Below are 19,164 nucleotides of genomic sequence, written 5' to 3'. Positions count from 1 at the left end.
CCCCAAATTCACTAGCACCACCCATTTTATGCTAATGTAAATAAACTCCGCCCCCTGGACTCGACTGTGATCTCTCTGTGTCACATCCAGTAAAGAGAAGAATCCGGTGGAGCTGGATGACGAGGGCGGCAGGACCTTCCTGCGAGTGCTCATCCATCTCATCATGCACGACTACCCGCCGCTGCTCTCCGGGGCCCTGCAGCTTCTCTTCAAGCATTTCAGCCAGAGAGCCGAGGTCCTCCAGGCCTTCAAACAGGTGGGAGCTGCCATATTGTCAGTGTCGTACACCTCCCCTAGTATCCCTTGCTCTGCCTTCTGCTGGAGTCAGTAGAATTAGTTTTGCAGCTTTGGATGCGACTGGAGTATATACAATATAATGTACAGTATATTCCTAGTTACAGCCAGTATAATATGCAATGCAGCTTTGGTTGTGACTAGTGTCACAGTGACATGGCAACGCTGCTGAATCTATGTTGAGTGCACACATGACTAAAGATGGGCGGACACCTGGAATTTCAGGTCCAGCGGATTCTGCCAAACAGTTACAAAAAGTTCAGGTTCAGGTTCTAGAACAGTACCCGGATCTAAACTTGAACACGGACCTCATTCACTTGAATGGGGGGCCCGAACAACCAGTGTTTGCCCCAATGACATGTGCATGAGAGCGCGGCAAACACCGCTTCTGTTCCACGATAAAATCATGACCGGTCACGGTTCCCATGCTGTCAAAAGATTTACCTCTGGACACTGGTGTCGGCTGATAGGACTACTGCTCCCATCATCCGACACCTGCTGCTTCTAATAACAGTGAGAGCAGGAGCGACTGACAGGAAGATTCATCAGCTGCTCTTGCGCTGTAAATAAATAATTAAAAAGCAAAAACATCGTGGGGTCCCCCCCATTTTTGACAACCAGCCAAGATAAAGCAGACAGCTGGGGGCTGGTATTCTCATGCTGGTAAGAGGCAATGGATATTGGCCCCTCCAGCTTAAAAATAGTATCCCGCAGCCGCCCAGAAAAGGAGCATCTATTATTTGCTCCAATGACTCTTTCCACTATAAGACACCTATCCATTATTAATCCTATAGTTATATTTTTTATTTAAAAATAACAAACACAGTTATACTCACCTAATGCCTAATTCCACTGAATCCCTCGTCTCCTGTAATAAAATAAAAAACAACAATATCCCTCACCTCTCCGTCGTTCTGTCCCACTACGTAATCCATGTCTGGGGGATAAACAGTTTTCAACCTGAAGGGTGCCAAGATGCGACCGTCCAGGCTGAGAACCTTTGAATTTTTCCCACGGTTCTGAGGTCACCGCTGTTCACCCCCGGCTGGGAACACAGCCTCAGTGACCGGAGGTAACCTCGATGACGTCACCGCTATTCACTGACACTGCGCTCTCAGCAGCTCATTGACCAGTGGGGCTTAACCTGGATGGTTGTATCTTGGCTCCGCCCAAGTTCAAAACTATTTTTCCCCTAGACATGGATTACGGCGTGGGACAGAACGACGGACAGGTGAGGGATGTTGTTGTTTTTAATTTTTGTTTTTATTACAGGAGACAAGGGATTCAGTGGAATTAGGCATTAAGTGAGTATAACTGTGTTTGTTATTTTTAAATAAAAAAAAGTAAACGTGTGTTTTGTTTTATTTCACATAGAAGACTTTATTCTGGCTGTGTCTTTATTTACCATATACCTTAACTATAGGACTAATAATGGATAAGGGTCTAATAGACTCCTCTCCATTACTAAGCCGTGGGCTTGATGTCACCTGACAATACAAAGGTGACATCAACCCCACAAATATGAACCCCACTTGCCGGCGGTGGTCATTTTACCGCCGATCAGAAATAGTGTTTGCCACGCTGTCTTGCGCGACAAACACTCGGTGTCCTGGGGGCCGAACTCGAACAGTAACACGGACTTCCTGGTGAAGTCTGTGCCTGAATAGTAGGTATTCGGTACGGACGCCGAACTTTACTGTTCGGGTTCACCCATCTCTACAGATAACTACTTTCATCAGAAATAACGCCATCCGCTGTGCCATGGTTGTATCTGTTATTACAACTCTATGAAGTAAAGTCACTGAGCTGCAGTACCACACACAGCCTGTGGACACAGGTGGCGCTATTTTCTGAAGAAAGCACCAAGCGAGGTTTAGCTTTTAGTTGTTGTGGCAGATTTTACATCCGTGGCCGCTCTCTTGTCTGGATGTTCGCAGATATTTGGCCGCACGTCATCCGCTCATGATCACGTACCAGTGTCGCAGGTAAGGGGCGACGTCTGTGCGTTATAATATTAATCTCGGCTCGTGATGATCTTTTCTGCAGGTTCAGTTACTGGTGTCAAATCAGGATGTCGACAACTACAAGCAGATCAAGGCTGACCTGGACCAATTACGGCTGACGGTGGAGAAATCTGAACTTTGGGTTGAAAAGAGCAATAGTTACGAGAGCGAGGAGCTGGGAGACGGGCAGGCCAAGGACGGCAAAGAGCAGATTAATGAGGTGAATTATGTGCCCTGCGCTCCGCTGTCCATCTCATTTGCTGCTTGATTAAACAAAGGTCTGAAAACGACAGCGACAAGTCCCCTGTATCCCACTGGTGCAATTAGGAGCAGACAGGACGACACGATGATGTCTGGAGAAAGAGCAGTACATGGCGGTACAAGTTATAGAAAGTTCCATGTCACAGAGGGGTGCTGAGGAACATGACTACTATAATACTGCCCCCATGCACAAGAATATAACTACTATAATACTACCCCTATGTACAAGAATATAACTACTATAATACTGCCCCTATGTACAAGAATATAACTACTATAATACTGCCTCTATGTACAAGAATATAACTACTATAATACTGCCCCCATGTACAAGAATATAACTACTATAATACTGCTCCTATGTACAAGAATATAACTACTATAATACTGCTCCTATGTACAAGAATATAACTACTATAATACTGCCCCTATGTACAAGAATATAACTACTATAATACTGCCCCTATGTACAAGAATATAACTGCTATAATACTGCCCCCATGCACAAGAATATAACTACTATAATACTACCCCTATGTACAAGAATATAACTACTATAATACTGCCCCTATGTACAAGAATATAACTACTATAATACTGCCTCTATGTACAAGAATATAACTACTATAATACTGCCCCCATGTACAAGAATATAACTACTATAATACTGCTCCTATGTACAAGAATATAACTACTATAATACTGCTCCTATGTACAAGAATATAACTACTATAATACTGCCCCTATGTACAAGAATATAACTACTATAATACTGCCCCTATGTACAAGAATATAACTGCTATAATACTGCTCCTATGTACAAGAATATAACTACTATAATACTGCCCCTATGTACAAGAATATAACTACTATAATACTGCCCCTATGTACAAGAATATAACTACTATAATACTGCCCCTATGTACAAGAATATAACTACTATAATACTGCCCCTATGTACAAGAATATAACTGCTATAATACTGCTCCTATGTACAAGAATATAACTACTATAATACTGCCCCCTATGTACAAGAATATAACTACTATAATACTGCTCCTATGTACAGGAATATAACTACTATAATACTGCGTGCTCAGTAACATGGAGCTTTATACTGCCTACAGTCCTGTATAATGTGTGGTTGTACGCTTATTATATTGCGGTTTTAGTTTCTGTGCAGAGTGATGTTTTCCATATTTCGGCTATGTGTCAGCCGCCTCTTTGTACGTCGCTCCCCTGACATTACATTTTACAGTGAAGTCTAATGTCAGCGTCGCGGTATCACAGTAATGTACGGTGTGTACAGACGATGCGCAGTGACTGCTCCGGAACAGACCTGAGCTGTCGTCCTCTTTGCTCTTTAATTGGGACTTCGGAGACTTTAAGGATGAGATGATGAATATCAGGTAAAATATCACAACGTGATGGACGACCTCTGGGTGTTTGAGCTAAACGCGAGATCGTGTCTCCGTATTTATGACGCCAAACGTTCTCATTGTAAGACGCCTCGTCGGGTCATTCTCATGTCTCGGGTGCCATCCACAGTTCTCAGCATTAATATTACCACATTGTACATACAGGTATAGACTGAAAATGACTTAAAGGGGAACTCTATCCACCACATTTTGTTATATTAAGGACCCCTGTAAGAGACCTCTGACCACCTGGCTTTAAAATTGTAGAATAAAAAAATGTCAAATAGAGATTCCAAACAGTAAAGTTCGGGGTCCGTACCAGACACCTACTGTTCAGGCCGACCCCAAACAATGTCTTCACCAGGAAGTTTGCTACTGTTCGGGTTTGGCACCCCCGAACTCCTGGTGTTTCTTGTGCTGTCATGTACATTACAGTGCAGCAAACACTGCCTCTGATCGGCGGTAAAATTATTACCGCCTGTCATAGAGCTGCGATTCCTACGCTGTCAGATGACAGCGTGAACCCACAGCTGTGATCAGAGGTAAAAAGTTTACATCTGGCCACTGATGTCGACTGATGGGGGACTACTGCTCCCATCAGCCTAGGCCTGCTGCCGGTAGTAACAGCAAGAACAAGTGGTGGCTGATGGGAGTATTCATCAGCCGGCGCCTGCGCTATAAATAAATAAGGAAAAACGTGGGGTGCCCCCATTTTTGACAACCAGCCAAGCTAAAGCAGACAGCTGAGGGCTTTTATTCTCAGGCTGGTAAGGAGCCATGGATATTGCCCCCCCAGCCTAAAAATAGCAGCCCAGCAAAGGCGCATCATATTTTTTGGAGTCATAACTCCATATTTTTTCATTGTTTAAATAAATAAGTAGAAAAAAACGGCATGGGGTCCCCTGCCCATTTTTGACAACCAGCCACGCTAAAGCAGACAGATGGGGGCTGGTATTCTCAGGCTGGTTAGAGGCAATGGATATTGGCCTCTCCAACCTAAAAATAGTAGCACGCAGCTGCCCAGAAAAGGTGCATCTATTATTCACTCCAATGGCTCTTCCCACTGTAAGACACTTATCCATTACTAATGCTATAGTTATATGGTGAATAAAAACACAGCAAGAATACAGGCCTTTATTTGAAATAAAATAAAACACACTTTTACTTTATTTATTTAAAAATAACAAGCACAGTTATACTCACCTAATGCTTATTTCCATTGAAGCCCTTGTCTCCTGTAACAAAACAAAAATAATAAAAATACTCACCCAACGTTCATTCCACTGAAGCCAACATCTCCTGTAAAAAAAAAACCCATAAAATAATAAACAGCAAAAATAATAACAGCCAGTAGTCCTATCAGCCAGACGCCAGTGACTGGAGGTAAACTTTATATCTCCGCTCACCTTGTAAAATGAACCGTGGCTGTCTGGCCAGGAGTAATGATTTTATCGCCGATCAGAGGCAGTGTTTGCAGCTCTTTCATGCATATGACAGCATGGCAAACATGGGATGTTCGGGCCCTCCATTTTTAACTGTTCAGCCAATCCTGCCGGATGCAAACATCCATGGGTCCGCCCATCTCCAGTCATAATCCTTTATTTTATTTTTTTAGGGAGTTCCCAAAATGCATCAATGGCAGCGGACATGTTTGTGTGACCTGTCCAGTTGTGGGCGGAGCTTAGTTATCACATGACTTATGGAGAAAGTGAGATTGACAGACACTTGCCGCTGTGATAAAATCAATGAGGTGTCTTACAAAACACTGGACAAGAGGGTGTGATGACAAACCCAGAGGGGGCTCCACTTGGTTTTAGCTCCCTGGTCCTCCTTTCTCTGGGCTCTAACTTAACGAGAGGGTCTTCTTCTTTAGGACACAAGTATTCTCGCCCCAGTGCAAGATGGGATAAAGAAGCCCCAGATCGACAGCAACAAGGCCAATAATTACAAGATTGTGAAAGAGGTAAACGCCCATGCGGTTCCGTCGTATTTTTGTATAGGGTGTGTATACTTTTGCAAAAAAACCTTAGAACTGCCCCAATGCACCTAAAATAAAAATGTAAGCACTTTTTCACACTGTGTTTATTAAAAGGCTCCCGTCGTTAAGTGTACACAGCTTTCATGCTTGTCTGCTACAGGGTGTGAACACTTTTGCAATCAGTGCATTTTTCCTGAAGCTAAAATTCTCTTACTATTCTGCTGATGTAGTTTAATTATGTCTCCATGGTAACAGACTACAGACAAACCAAGTGTAGTCAGATCCTACCATCTTGCTTTGCCTTGTCCTCAAACTGTAGAAAAGGGTAGGAAGTAGAGGGGTTAATTTGGCCCTATGACTAAACCTGTGGCAGTTAGGGGCCCTAATGGATATTTTTATTTGGGGCCCACAAGCTTTGTGTTATGGCTCCGGCTTCAGAATCCGGGATAGTAACCAGAGAGACACATTGTTCTGCATCTGACCTGTAAGCACAAAACGGTAGTGCATTTTTAAGATAGACTATATGCTAAGCTGATTCGTTTTTCGCTTTGGAGTAATGAAATAACAATTGGATGTTAAAGTCTTCATACCCCTTTGTATCGATGGCATTGAGCATGCGGTTTACGCGTTTTCTTGTGTTGCAGATTCTGTTCCGGCTCTGTAAGCTTTGTTCTCAGAGCAAGAAGGGGCGAAACCAGCAGCAGCGGCTCCTGAAGAACATGGGGGCTCTTCTTGTGGTCCTGGATCTGCTGCAGATTCCGTATGAAAAGGTCTGTAAAGCGCTTTGAGGGGGGGAGGGGAATCTTGAATTTAAAGGGTTTTTTTCCCATCTTTATGAATGTGTATCATCGGATAGTCCTTGTAAAAACAAACACTTTTTCAATTTACTATTTGTTAAAATTTTCAGCCATTCTTGAGATAATAACATTTTTTTCTTGTTTACAACTCGTTACCATGGAGACCAAGTCTCCAAGGCAACGAGCTAAACAAAAGAAAAGTGTTAATATCTCAAGAACGGCTGAAAATTTTAATAAGCAGTAAATTATAAAAATGCTTGTTTTTACAAGCTCTATCCGATGATACACATTTATAAAGCTGGGAATAAACCCTTTAAATTAAGACTTTGTCCCTTAGCTGACTTTCCTTTCCTTATCTGGACCAAATTTGTAAGTTACGTGTTTTCAGCTCTGGTCAGATCCAAAGCTGCTTTGGGCAGTCGGCAGATTTTTTCTTTTGTTTTTGCTATGAATATAACTAGAGGAGAAAAAGTGAACTTTTAACATTTATAAGGTTATTTCAAAAATATCAAGGTAAATTGTGGATCGCTGACCGTCCACCAGCTTGAGAGCCCCGATCTCGGGATTACAGGGAGTCGTCCTCTGGAGAGCCCCGATCTTGGGATCAAAAGATGTCTGTCTTCTGGAGAGGCCCAATCTTGGGATTACAGGGGTTCCGTCGACTGGAGAACCCCAATCTCGAGATCACTGGGGGTCCATCCTCACGAGTGCCCCGATCTTGGGATTACAGGCGGTCCATCCACTGGAGAACCCCAATCTTGGTATCACAAGGGGTCCGTCCTCTCAAAAGCCCCAATCTCAGGATTACAGTTTGTGCGTCCACTGGAGAGACCCAATCTCGGGAGTTGGTCCACTGGAGAGCCCTGTTCTCGGGCTCACAAGGAGTCCATCCTCTAAAAAGCCCTAATTTCGGAATCAGAGGGGTCCCGTCCACTGGTGAGCCCTGATCTTGGGATCACTGGGGGTCAGACCACTGGAGAGACTTGATCTCAGGATCACAATGGGTCCATGCTCTGGAGATCTCCAATCTCTGGATTACCGGGGGTCTGTCAGATGGAGAGCCCCCATCTCAGACTCATAAGGGGCCCGTCATCTCAAGAACCCGAATCTCAGGATTACACGGGTGTCGTCCACTGGAGAGCCCTGATCTCTGGATTACAGGGGTTCCATCAACTGGAAATCCCCCCGATATTGGGATCGCTCGGGGTCTGTCCAGTGGAGTACCCCGATCTCGGGATCACAGAGGGTCCGTACTCTGGAAAGCTCTGATCTCGGGATCCCAGAGGGTCCGTACTCTGGAAAGCCCTCATCTCGGGATCACAGAGGGTCCGTACTCTGGAAAGCCCTGATCTCGAGATCACAGAGGGTCCATACTCAGAAAAGCTCTGATCTCGGGATCACAGAGGGTCCGTACTCTGGAAAGCCCTGATCTCGGGATCACAGAGGGTCCGTACTCTGGAAAGCCCTGATCTCGAGATCACAGAGGGTCCATACTCAGAAAAGCTCTGATCTCGGGATCACAGGGGGTCCGTACTCTGGAAAGCCCTGATCTCGGGATCACAGAGGGTCCGTACTCTGGAAAGCCCTCATCTCGGGATCACAGAGGGTCCGTACTCTGGAAAGCTCTGATCTCAGGATCACAGAGGGTCCATACTCAGAAAAGCTCTGATCTCGGGATCACAGAGGGTCCGTACTCTGGGAAGCCCTCATCTCGGGATCACAGAGGGTCCGTACTCTGGAAAGCCCTCATCTCGGGATCACAGAGGGTCCGTACTCTGGAAAGCTCTGATCTCAGGATCACAGAGGGTCCGTACTCTGGAAAGCCCTGATCTCGGGATCACAGGGGGTCCGTACTCTGGAAAGCTCTGATCTCGGGATCACAGAGGGTCCGTACTCTGGAAAGCCCTCATCTCGGGATCACAGAGGGTCCGTACTCTGGAAAGCTCTGATCTCAGGATCACAGAGGGTCCGTACTCTGGAAAGCTCATCTCAGGATCACAGAGGGTCCGTATTCTGGAAAGCTCTGATCTCAGGATCACAGAGGGTCCGTATTCTGGAAAGCCCTCATCTCGGGATCACAGAGGGTCCGTACTCTGGAAAGCTCTGATCTCAGGATCACAGAGGGTCCGTACTCTGGAAAGCTCTGATCTCAGGATCACAGAGGGTCCGTATTCTGGAAAGCCCTCATCTCGGGATCACAGAGGGTCCGTACTCTGGAAAGCTCTGATCTCAGGATCACAGAGGGTCCGTACTCTGGAAAGCTCTGATCTCAGGATCACAGAGGGTCCGTATTCTGGAAAGCCCTGATCTCAGGATCACAGAGGGTCCGTACTCTGGAAAGCCCTGATCTCGGGATCACAGAGGGTCCGTACTCTGGAAAGCCCTGATCTCGGGATCACAGAGGGTCCGTACTCTGGAAAGCCCTGATCTCGGGATCACAGAGGGTCCGTACTCTGGAAGGCCCTGATCTCGGGATCACAGAGGGTCCGTACTCTGGAAAGCCCTGATCTCGGGATCACAGAGGGTCCGTACTCTGGAAAGCCCTGATCTCGGGATCACAGAGGGTCCGTACTCTGGAAAGCCCTGATCTCGGGATCACAGAGGGTCCGTACTCTGGAAAGCCCTGATCTCGGGATCACAGAGGGTCCGTACTCTGGAAAGCCCTGATCTCGGGATCACAGAGGGTCCGTTCTCTGGAAAGCCCTGATCTCTGGACCACAGGGGGGTCTGTCCACTGGTGAGTCCCAATCTTGAGATTACTGGGACTCCGTCCTCTAGAGAGACCCGATCTCAGTTGCAATGGGGATCTGTGTGCCGGAGAGCAAAAATCTCGGGGTCTCGGATTATTCGTCTTCTGGAAAGCTCAATCTTGGGTAACTAGTTTTTTTGGGGGAATAACCCTTTCAGGGACATAATAACTTTTTTTTTTTTTTCAGACTGATGATAAAATGAATGAAATCATGACCCTCGCTCACAACTTCCTGCAAAACTTCTGCCGGGGAAATCCTCAAAATCAAATACTTCTCCACAAAAACCTGAACTTGTTCTTGACTCCGGGGGTAAGTGTGAGGCGGCGGTATCATGGAAGGAGCCCGAGAGCGCCACCCTTGTCTACAGGTCGCACGTGATATTACAACATGGCTGCATTCACTTTACAGAAGCTGATGTGCAGGTAATACATAACCTGTGGACAGGGATGGCGCTGTTTTTTTTGCAAGAAAGCCGCCATAGCTTTCCAGTCCTGGGCAAACTGGGGTCTGGACTCAGTGCAGATATTTAGGGGTTAATTATCTCCCCCCATCCCGCAGCTCCTGGAGGCCGAGACGATGCGGCACATCTTCATGAATAACTACCACCTGTGCAACGAGATCAGCGAGCGCGTGGTCCAGCACTTCGTGCACAGCGTGGAGACGCACGGCCGTCACGTGGAGTACCTGCGATTCCTGCAGACCATCGTCAAAGCGGACGGGAAGTATATGAAGAAATGCCAGGACGTGGTGATGACGGAGGTGAGAGGACCAATCAGATCACTGCGCTGGCCAAAATTATACCCCTTAGCCAATCAGATGTATTTTGCGGTGGGATACAGCGACCTCGCGCACCGTCACTGGCGTCGCAGCCACAGTTGCCCGCGCCACCTGTAAGCTGTAAACAGGTCGACGATGCGCGACCGTCCTCACTGCCAGCAGCATACGTGCGGCACATGTGTTTCTTTTTCCATTAAGGGGTTAATCGCCGGTGGGTAGACCCCCTATATCGCACAGGACGCCCTGCTAGTGGGGGGAGGAGGGGTGAGTCTCTTGAAAATGCTGAGTTTTCCCCCCGCAGACACTCAGCCGTCGCTGCGTCCCGGCGGTGACAGCGACACTTCAGCCATCTTGACATAAAGCAATTAAGATGACTGACACCCGATACATCGCGCACCGCCATCGTCTCGCCAAAAGATTTTAAAAAAAAATGTCGCTTTCTGCGAACGTCTCGGCGTCGGATGTAGACAAAAAAGACGAAGAGAGAAAATCAAGCTAATGAGTCAAGGCGCGAACAAAAAAAACACAACGACTTCCAGAAGTTTCAAGCGCAGCTCGAAAACTTCTTACAGCCGTAACCTTTGTCGGCGAGATTTCTCCGCACAACCTTTTCATTTCCCCATGAAGGTTTTTTTTTTCTTTTAACTATTAAGACGACTCGCATTTACATCACAATTCCCGGCCATTAGCGATCGCGGGGCTTTGTGTGCCGTGCCGCGACGGAGACGTCTCCGCATTGTAGGGGCTCCGGGGGGCGGGGGATGGGGGGGAGCTATTACATAAATTCTCTCCGCACAGATCAGATCAGAAGAAATGGGACTTAATTTGGGATAATTGACTCGTTAACCAGTGATTAGCTGCAGTGTTCACATGTTCATCCAGGCCAAGAAGGAACTTCAGACATCTGGTGTGTAATTCCTAATAAGTCTAGACACACTTGTAACCGCTGCAGTCAATCTTTGATTGTAGTAGTGACCATTAAATCACTGTTGCAGCCAATGATAGGCTGCAGCGGTCACATGTCCATCCAGGAACTGCAGGACTCTGATGTGTACATCCTATTGAGTCTGGATAAACATGTGACCTCTGCAGCCAATCACTGGCTATACTAGTGACTGGCATGTCACAGTTATCGCCAGTGATTGGCTGCAGTGGTCACATCCTTCTAGGCCTAGCAGGAACTGCAGAACCCTCATGTGCACTTCCTATTCAGTCCGGATGGATATGTGAACGCTGCAGCCAATCACTGGACGGGACCAGCTTTTGCCTCCAGCATCATGAGGCTCCCTTGCTCGTGGGTGTCAGAACTTGTGGGAACTCGGGTCATGGAGGGGCCCGTTTTGATGTTTGTTTTGGGGCCACCTCTTCTGTGTCTGCCCCTAGCATGGACTAGCCGCACGCGGGGGGTGGGAGGAGGACATATGGCGGCCGTGCAGGACCCCGCTGCGGTATGACAGTGCCGGTGTTTCTCTGTCGCAGCTGGTCAATGGCGGAGAGGACGTGCTCATCTTCTACAACGACCGCGCCTCGTTCCCCATCCTCCTGCAGATGATGTGCTCGGAGCGGGACCGGGCGGACGAGAGCGGCCCCCTGGCGTATCACATCACCCTGGTGGAGCTGCTGGCGGCCTGCACCGAGGGCAAGAACGTCTACACCGAGATCAAGTGCAACTCCCTCCTGCCCCTGGATGACATCGTCCGCGTGGTCACACATGACGACTGCATCCCGGAGGTAGGAGAGCAGGGCCACGGGATGTAGCATCGGGCCGCACTGCAGCGCCCCCCAAAGGGGACAGGAAGCATGACATGGCGGCCAGCGAAATACATAGCTTTCTGTGAAGAGTACGGGAATGATGGCTTATGTTAGTGAAACACACATTTATTTACCCCCAGTAGTATACTCCAGAGCTGCACTCACTATTCTTCTGGTGCAGTCACTGTGTACATACATTACATTACTGATCCTGGGTTACATCCTGTATTATACTCCAGAGCTGCACTCACTATTCTTCTGGTGCAGTCACTGTGTACATACATTACATTACTGATCCTGAGTTACCTCCTGTATTATACTCCAGAGCTGCACTCACTATTCTGCTGGTGCAGTCACTGTGTACATACATTACATTACTGATCCCGAGTTACATCCTGTATTATACTCCAGAGCTGCACTCACTATTCTGCTGGTGCAGTCACTGTGCACATACATTACATTACTGATCCTGAGTTACATCCTGTATTATACCCCAGAGCTGCACTCACTATTCTGCAGGTGCAGTCACTGTGTACATACATTACATTACTGGTCCTGAGTTACATCCTGTATTATACTCCAGAGCTGCGCTCACTATTCTGCTGGTGCAGTCACTGTGTACATACATTACTTTACTGATCCTGATTTACATCCTGTATTATACTCCAGAGCTGCACTCACAATTCTGCTGGTGCAGTCACTGTGTACATACATTACATTACTGATCCTGAGTTACATCCTGTATTATAACCCAGAGCTGCACTCACTATTCTGCTGGTGCAGTCACTGTGTACATACATTACATTACTGATCCTGAGTTACATCCTGTATTATACCCCAGAGCTGCACTCACTATTCTGCTGGTGCAGTCACTGTGTACAGACATTACATTACTGATCCTGAGTTACATCCTGTATTATACTCCAGAGCTGCACTCACTATTCTGCTGGTGCAGTCACTGTGTACATACATTACATTACTGATCCTGAGTTACATCCTGTATTATACTCCAGAGCTGCACTCACTATTCTGCTGGTGCAGTCACTGTGTACATACATTACATTACTGATCCTGAGTTACATCCTGTATTATACCCCAGAGCTGCGCTCACTATTCTGCTGGTGCAGTCACTGTGTACATACATTACATTACTGATCCTGAGTTACATCCTGTATTATACCCCAGAGCTGCGCTCACTATTTTGCTGGTGCAGTCACTGTGTAGATGTTGGCCTCTCCGCTCACGTCTCGCCTCCTCCTCTCCCAGGTGAAGATCGCCTATGTGAACTTTGTGAACCATTGTTACGTGGACACAGAGGTGGAGATGAAGGAGATCTACACCAGTAACCACATCTGGAAGCTGTTTGAGAACTTCCTAGTGGACATGGCGCGGGTGAGTGGCCGCCGTGGAGTAAGGTTTGTTACAGTGTGTCGTTGCAGGGACAGTTCTTTGCGAGATCTGTTCACATTTCCATCATTACAATATATCACTGCAGGTATCGGCCCGCTAAACTCACAGAGCATTGTCTGGACGCAACACTGAGGTCAGCGTGGTGTTCAGATAATGCTGTTTGAGCTCAGCGTTGCCTCCGCACAATGCTCTATAAGCTCAGCATGCCATCTAGACAATGCTCATTGGCCATTCAAACAATGCTCTGTGAGCTCAGCGGGCCGTCCAGACAATGCTCTGAGCTCAGCGGGCCGTCCAGACAAAGCTCTGTGAGCTCAGTGGGCCGTCCAGACAATGCTCTGTGAGCTCAGCGGGCCGTCCAGACAAAGCTCTGTGAGCTCAGTGGGCCGTCCAGACAATGCTCTGTGAGCTCAGTGGGCCGTCCAGACAATGCTCTGTGAGCTCAGCGGGCCATCCAGACAATGCTTTGTGAGCTCAGCGGGCCGTCCAGACAATGCTCTGTGAGCTCAGTGGGCCGTCCAGACAATGCTCTGTGAGCTCAGCGGGCCGTCCAGACAATGCTCTGTGAGCTCAGCGGGCCGTCCAGACAATGCTCTGTGAGCTCAGCGGGCCGTCCAGACAATGCTCTGTGAGCTCAGTGGGCCGTCCAGACAATGCTCTGTGAGCTCAGTGGGCCGTCCAGACAATGCTCTGTGAGCTCAGCGGGCCGTCCAGACAATGCTCTGTGAGCTCAGCGGGCCGTCCAGACAATGCTCTGTGAGCTCAGTGGGCCGTCTAGACAATGCTCTGTGAGCTCAGCGGGCCGTCCAGACAATGCTCTGTGAGCTCAGTGGGCCGTCCAGATAAAGCTCTGTGAGATCAGTGGGCCGTCCAGACAATGCTCTGTGAGCTCAGTGGGCCGTCCAGACAATGCTCTGTGAGCTCAGTGGGCCGTCCAGATAAAGCTCTGTGAGATCAGTGGGCCGTCCAGACAATGTTCTGTGAGATCAGTGGGCCGTCCAGACAATGTTCTGTGAGCTCAGTGGGCCGTCCAGACAATGCTCTGTGAGCTCAGTGGGCCGTCCAGACAATGCTCTGTGAGCTCAGTGGGCCGTCCAGACAATGCTCTGTGAGCTCAGTGGGCCGTCCAGATAAACCTCTGTGAGCTCAGCAGTCTACCCGGACAATGCTCGGTGAGCTCAGCATGGTGGCCAGATAATGCTCTAAGAGCATTGTATGGATGGCACGTTGAGCTCACAGAGCATTGTCAGGCTTACTGTTCTCACAGCTGAATGATAGATGCAGCTGTGGCTGTGACCAGAGTGCAAGACGCAATGTCTTTCTTGCAGTGAAATTCACCAGCTGGTTCTCCTGGTATTTGTAGTCCGCTGACTTTTCTTTTTCCTCGCCAGGTCTGCAACACAACCACGGACCGCAAACACGCGGACACGGCGCTGGAGAAGTACGTGACGGAGGCCGTGATGAACATCGTCAGCGGATTCTTCAGCTCCCCGTTTTCTGATAACAGCACGAGCCTCCAGGTAAAGTATCGGCCCACACAGGAGAGAGCGCCACCCAGTGGCTGATAACTGAATGCTCAGCAGCAGTGTAAAGCATGGCGAGCAGCAGAGGAGGGTTCACACTGCACAGTGCAGCCACACGTGAGCCATTGTGTATAGCTGAGCACTGATAGAGCAGAGCTGCAGGGTAAAGTATGGAGGGCGGACAGAAGGGCATGCGTTTATGATATGACAGGCTCTGGAATTGGGATTTCTGCTGGGGGCATTAATAGGGGGTGAAGCCCCCCGGAGCGGAGGGGGTTGTTTTGTCCCAGCGTTCGCCCCCTGATCGCCCTCCATTATTCAGCCTCATGTTCAGGGGCGGCTGCTCATCCTTGGGGCAGTCAGCGATCGGGGCGGTAATTGTCCGTGTCCCCACATCCCGTCCGCTGAGTTATCCAGGCGACAAATCCAGAGCGAGACCCCGAATATGGAGGAGCGCGGGGGGCCGGAGCTCATTACCTGCAGTTACAGGGACGGAGAAGCTGCACCGTGGTGTCCGGATACAGGGCTTAGATACACGGCTCAGCGGACGGTATCACACAGGATAGGATTAGATACACGGCTCAGCAGACAGCATCACACAGGAGAGGATTAGATACACGGCTCAGCAGACAGCATCACACAGGAGAGGATTAGATACACGGCTCAGCAGTCAGTATCACACAGGAGAGGATTAGATACACAGCTCAGCAGACAGTATCACACAGGATAGGATTAGATACACGGCTCAGCAGACAGTATCACACAGGAGAGGATTAGATACACAGCTCAGCAGACAGTATCACACAGGAGAGGATTAGATACACAGCTCAGCAGACAGTATCACACAGGAGAGGATTAGATACACAGCTCAGCAGTCAGTATCACACAGGAGAGGGTTAGATACACAGCTCAGCAGATAGTATCACACAGGAGAGGATTAGATACACAGCTCAGCAGACAGTATCACACAGGAGAGGGTTAGATACACAGCTCAGCAGACAGTATCACACAGGAGAGGATTAGATACACAGCTCAGCAGACAGTATCACACAGGAGAGGATTAGATACACGGCTCAGCAGTCAGTATCACACAGGAGAGGATTAGATACACGGCTCAGCAGAGAGTATCACACAGGAGAGGATTAGATACACGGCTCAGCAGAGAGTATCACACAGGAGAGGATTAGATACACAGCTCAGCAGACAGTATCACACAGGAGAGGATTAGATACACGGCTCAGCAGTCAGTATCACACAGGATAGGATTAGATACACGGCTCAGCAGACAGTATCACACAGGAGAGGATTAGATACACGGCTCAGGAGACAGTATCACACAGGAGAGGATTAGATACACGGCTCAGCAGACAGTATCACACATGAGAGGATTAGATACACAGCTCAGCAGACAGTATCACACAGGAGAGGATTAGATACACAGCTCAGCAGTCAGTATCACACAGGAGAGGATTAGATACACGGCTCAGCAGAGAGTATCACACAGGAGAGGATTAGATACACGGCTCAGCAGAGAGTATCACACAGGAGAGGATTAGATACACAGCTCAGCAGACAGTATCACACAGGAGAGGATTAGATACACGGCTCAGCAGTCAGTATCACACAGGAGAGGATTAGATACACAGCTCAGCAGACAGTATCACACAGGAGAGGATTAGATACACGGCTCAGCAGACAGTATCACACAGGAGAGGATTAGATACACGGCTCAGCAGAGAGTATCACACAGGAGAGGATTAGATACACGGCTCAGCAGAGAGTATCACACAGGAGAGGATTAGATACACTGCCCAGCAGACAGTATCACACAGGAGAGGATTAGATACACGGCTCAGCAGACAGTATCACGCAGGATAGGATTATATACGGATGGTGCTGTGCTCTCTCCTGCCCTCACAGATGGCGCTGTGTTTTCTGCTGCTCTCACAGGTGGTGCTGTGCTCTCTCCTGCGCTCACAGATTGCACTGTGCTCTCTCCTGTGCTCCCGGATGGTGATGCGCTCTCTCCTGCGCTCACAGATGGCACTGTGCTCTCTCCTGCGCTCACAGATGGCGCTGTGCTCTCCTGCCCTCACAGATGGCGCTGTGCTCTCTCCTGCCCTCACAGATTGCACTCTGCGCTCTCCTGCGCTCACAGATGGCGCTGTGCTCTCTCCTGCGCTCACAGATGGCGCTGTGCTCTCTCCTGCGCTCACAGATGGCGCTGTGCTCTCTCCTGCGCTCACAGATGGCGCTGTGCTCTCTCCTGCGCTCACAGATGGCGCTGTGCTCTCTCCTGCGCTCACAGATGGCGCTGTGCTCTCTCCTGCGCTCACAGATGGCGCTGTGCTCTCTCCTGCGCTCACAGATGGTGCTGTGCTTTCTCCTGCGCTCACAGATTGCACTGTGCTCTTTCCTACGCTCACAGATGGTGCTGTGCTCTCTCCTGCGCTCACAGATGGTGCTGTGCTCTCCTGCGCTCACAGATGGCGCTGTGCTCTTTCCTACACTCACAGATGGCGCTATGCTTTCTCCTGCGCTCACAGATGGTGCTGTGCTTTCTCCTGCGCTCACAGATTGCACTGTGCTCTTTCCTGCGCTCACAGATGGCGCTGTGCTCTCTCCTGCGCTCACAGATGGCGCTGTGCTCTCTCCTGCGCTCACAGATGGCGCTGTGCTCTCTCCTGCGCTCACAGATGGCGCTGTGCTCTCTCCTGCGCTCACAGATGGCGCTGTGCTCTCTCCTGCGCTCACAGATGGTGCTGTGCTTTCTCCTGCGCTCACAGATTGCACTGTGCTCTTTCCTACGCTCACAGATGGTGCTGTGCTCTCTCCTGCGCTCATAGATGGCGCTGTGCTCTTTCCTACACTCACAGATGGCGCTATGCTTTCTCCTGCGCTCACAGATGGCGCTGTGCTCTCTCCTGCGCTCACAGATGGTGCTGTGCTTTCTCCTGCGCTCACAGATTGCACTGTGCTCTTTCCTGCGCTCACAGATGGCGCTGTGCTCTCTCCTGCGCTCACAGATGGCGCTATGCTTTCTCCTGCGCTCACAGATGGCGCTGCGCTCTCTCCTGCGCTCACAGATGGCGCTATGCTTTCTCCTGCGCTCACAGATGGCGCTGCGCTCTCCCCTGCGCTCACAGATGGCGCTATGCTTTCTCCTGCGCTCACAGATGGCGCTGTGCTCTCTCCTGCGCTCACAGATGGCGCTGTGCTCTCTCCTGCGCTCACAGATGGCGCTGTGCTCTCTTCTGCGCTCACAGATGGCGCTGTGCTCTCTCCTGCGCTCACAGATGGCGCTGTGCTCTCTCCTGCGCTCACAGATGGCGCTGTGCTCTTTCCTGCGATCACAGATGGCGCTGTGCTCTCTCCTGCGCTCACAGATGGAGCTATGCTTTCTCCTGCGCTCACAGATGGCGCTGCGCTCTCTCCTGCGCTCACAGATGGCGCTATGCTTTCTCCTGCGCTCACAGATGGCGCTGTGCTCTCTCCGCAGACCCACCAGCCAGTCTTCATTCAGCTCCTGCAATCGGCTTTCCGTATTTATAACAGCACGTGGCCGAACCCAGCGCAGAAATCCTCGATGGAGTCGTGTATAAAGACTCTGGCAGAAGTGGGTGAGTGCAAACGTCTGTAACTGCCTGAGCCCCCCCACCCCCGTGAACACGGACCCCCCATTTGCGGCTGCCTGATCGTTTGCTTCGGGGGTAATGGAAATGTGTCCCGATACTATACGTCTATTAATGTTATTTATTATCCTCCAAAAAAAGCAAAAAATCGAGGGATCGCCATCCCGGTGGATCTGGACAGTCAGGTGAATACGCTTTTCTTAAAGAGCCATTCCACCATGGTGCAGCGGGCGGCCATGGGCTGGAGAATGACGGCCCGCACCGGGCCCCGATTCAAAGACGTCCTGGGGAGCCCCGGCTGGGACTACAGGAACATCATCGAGAAGCTGCAGGTAAGAGGAGATGTGATTCCTGCTCTTAACCAGCCAATCACCAGTGGAAGCCCAGAGTAAAGCAAATACCAGATTACCGGATATTCTGGATTATTAGATCTATGTTCAAAGAAAAACAATTAAAAATGTGTTGTCCCATCATTAACACGCCAAAGTGATCCTATACCAATAGCATTCACTTTCACAGCACGTTGTAAAGTGAGATAGTTTTCTCTATCAGTATGACCTGCTCTACTG

The 19,164-nt window shown here is 49.2% G+C and overlaps 1 protein-coding gene across 1 annotated transcript in view; it reads left to right on the top strand.

Moving 5' to 3' along the window:
• Positions 1 to 19,164, top strand: part of ITPR2 (inositol 1,4,5-trisphosphate receptor type 2) — a 260,824-nt gene that overhangs the window by 113,139 nt on the left and 128,521 nt on the right. The window contains exons 25-35 of the mRNA XM_077266872.1: positions 91 to 256; positions 2,341 to 2,517; positions 5,850 to 5,939; positions 6,599 to 6,724; positions 9,688 to 9,810; positions 10,060 to 10,260; positions 11,758 to 12,009; positions 13,297 to 13,422; positions 14,832 to 14,960; positions 18,463 to 18,583; positions 18,737 to 18,927. Of these exons, the coding sequence (XP_077122987.1) occupies positions 91 to 256; positions 2,341 to 2,517; positions 5,850 to 5,939; positions 6,599 to 6,724; positions 9,688 to 9,810; positions 10,060 to 10,260; positions 11,758 to 12,009; positions 13,297 to 13,422; positions 14,832 to 14,960; positions 18,463 to 18,583; positions 18,737 to 18,927 (1,702 nt within the window). The remainder of the gene's footprint in view (positions 1 to 90; positions 257 to 2,340; positions 2,518 to 5,849; positions 5,940 to 6,598; positions 6,725 to 9,687; positions 9,811 to 10,059; positions 10,261 to 11,757; positions 12,010 to 13,296; positions 13,423 to 14,831; positions 14,961 to 18,462; positions 18,584 to 18,736; positions 18,928 to 19,164) is intronic.

This window comes from Ranitomeya variabilis, chromosome 5 (genome assembly GCF_051348905.1).
Source record: "Ranitomeya variabilis isolate aRanVar5 chromosome 5, aRanVar5.hap1, whole genome shotgun sequence".
In the NCBI taxonomy this organism is placed as follows: Eukaryota; Metazoa; Chordata; class Amphibia; order Anura; family Dendrobatidae; genus Ranitomeya; species Ranitomeya variabilis.
Note: the sequence above shows the minus strand (reverse complement) of the source record. Positions and strands in the feature narration are given on the sequence as shown.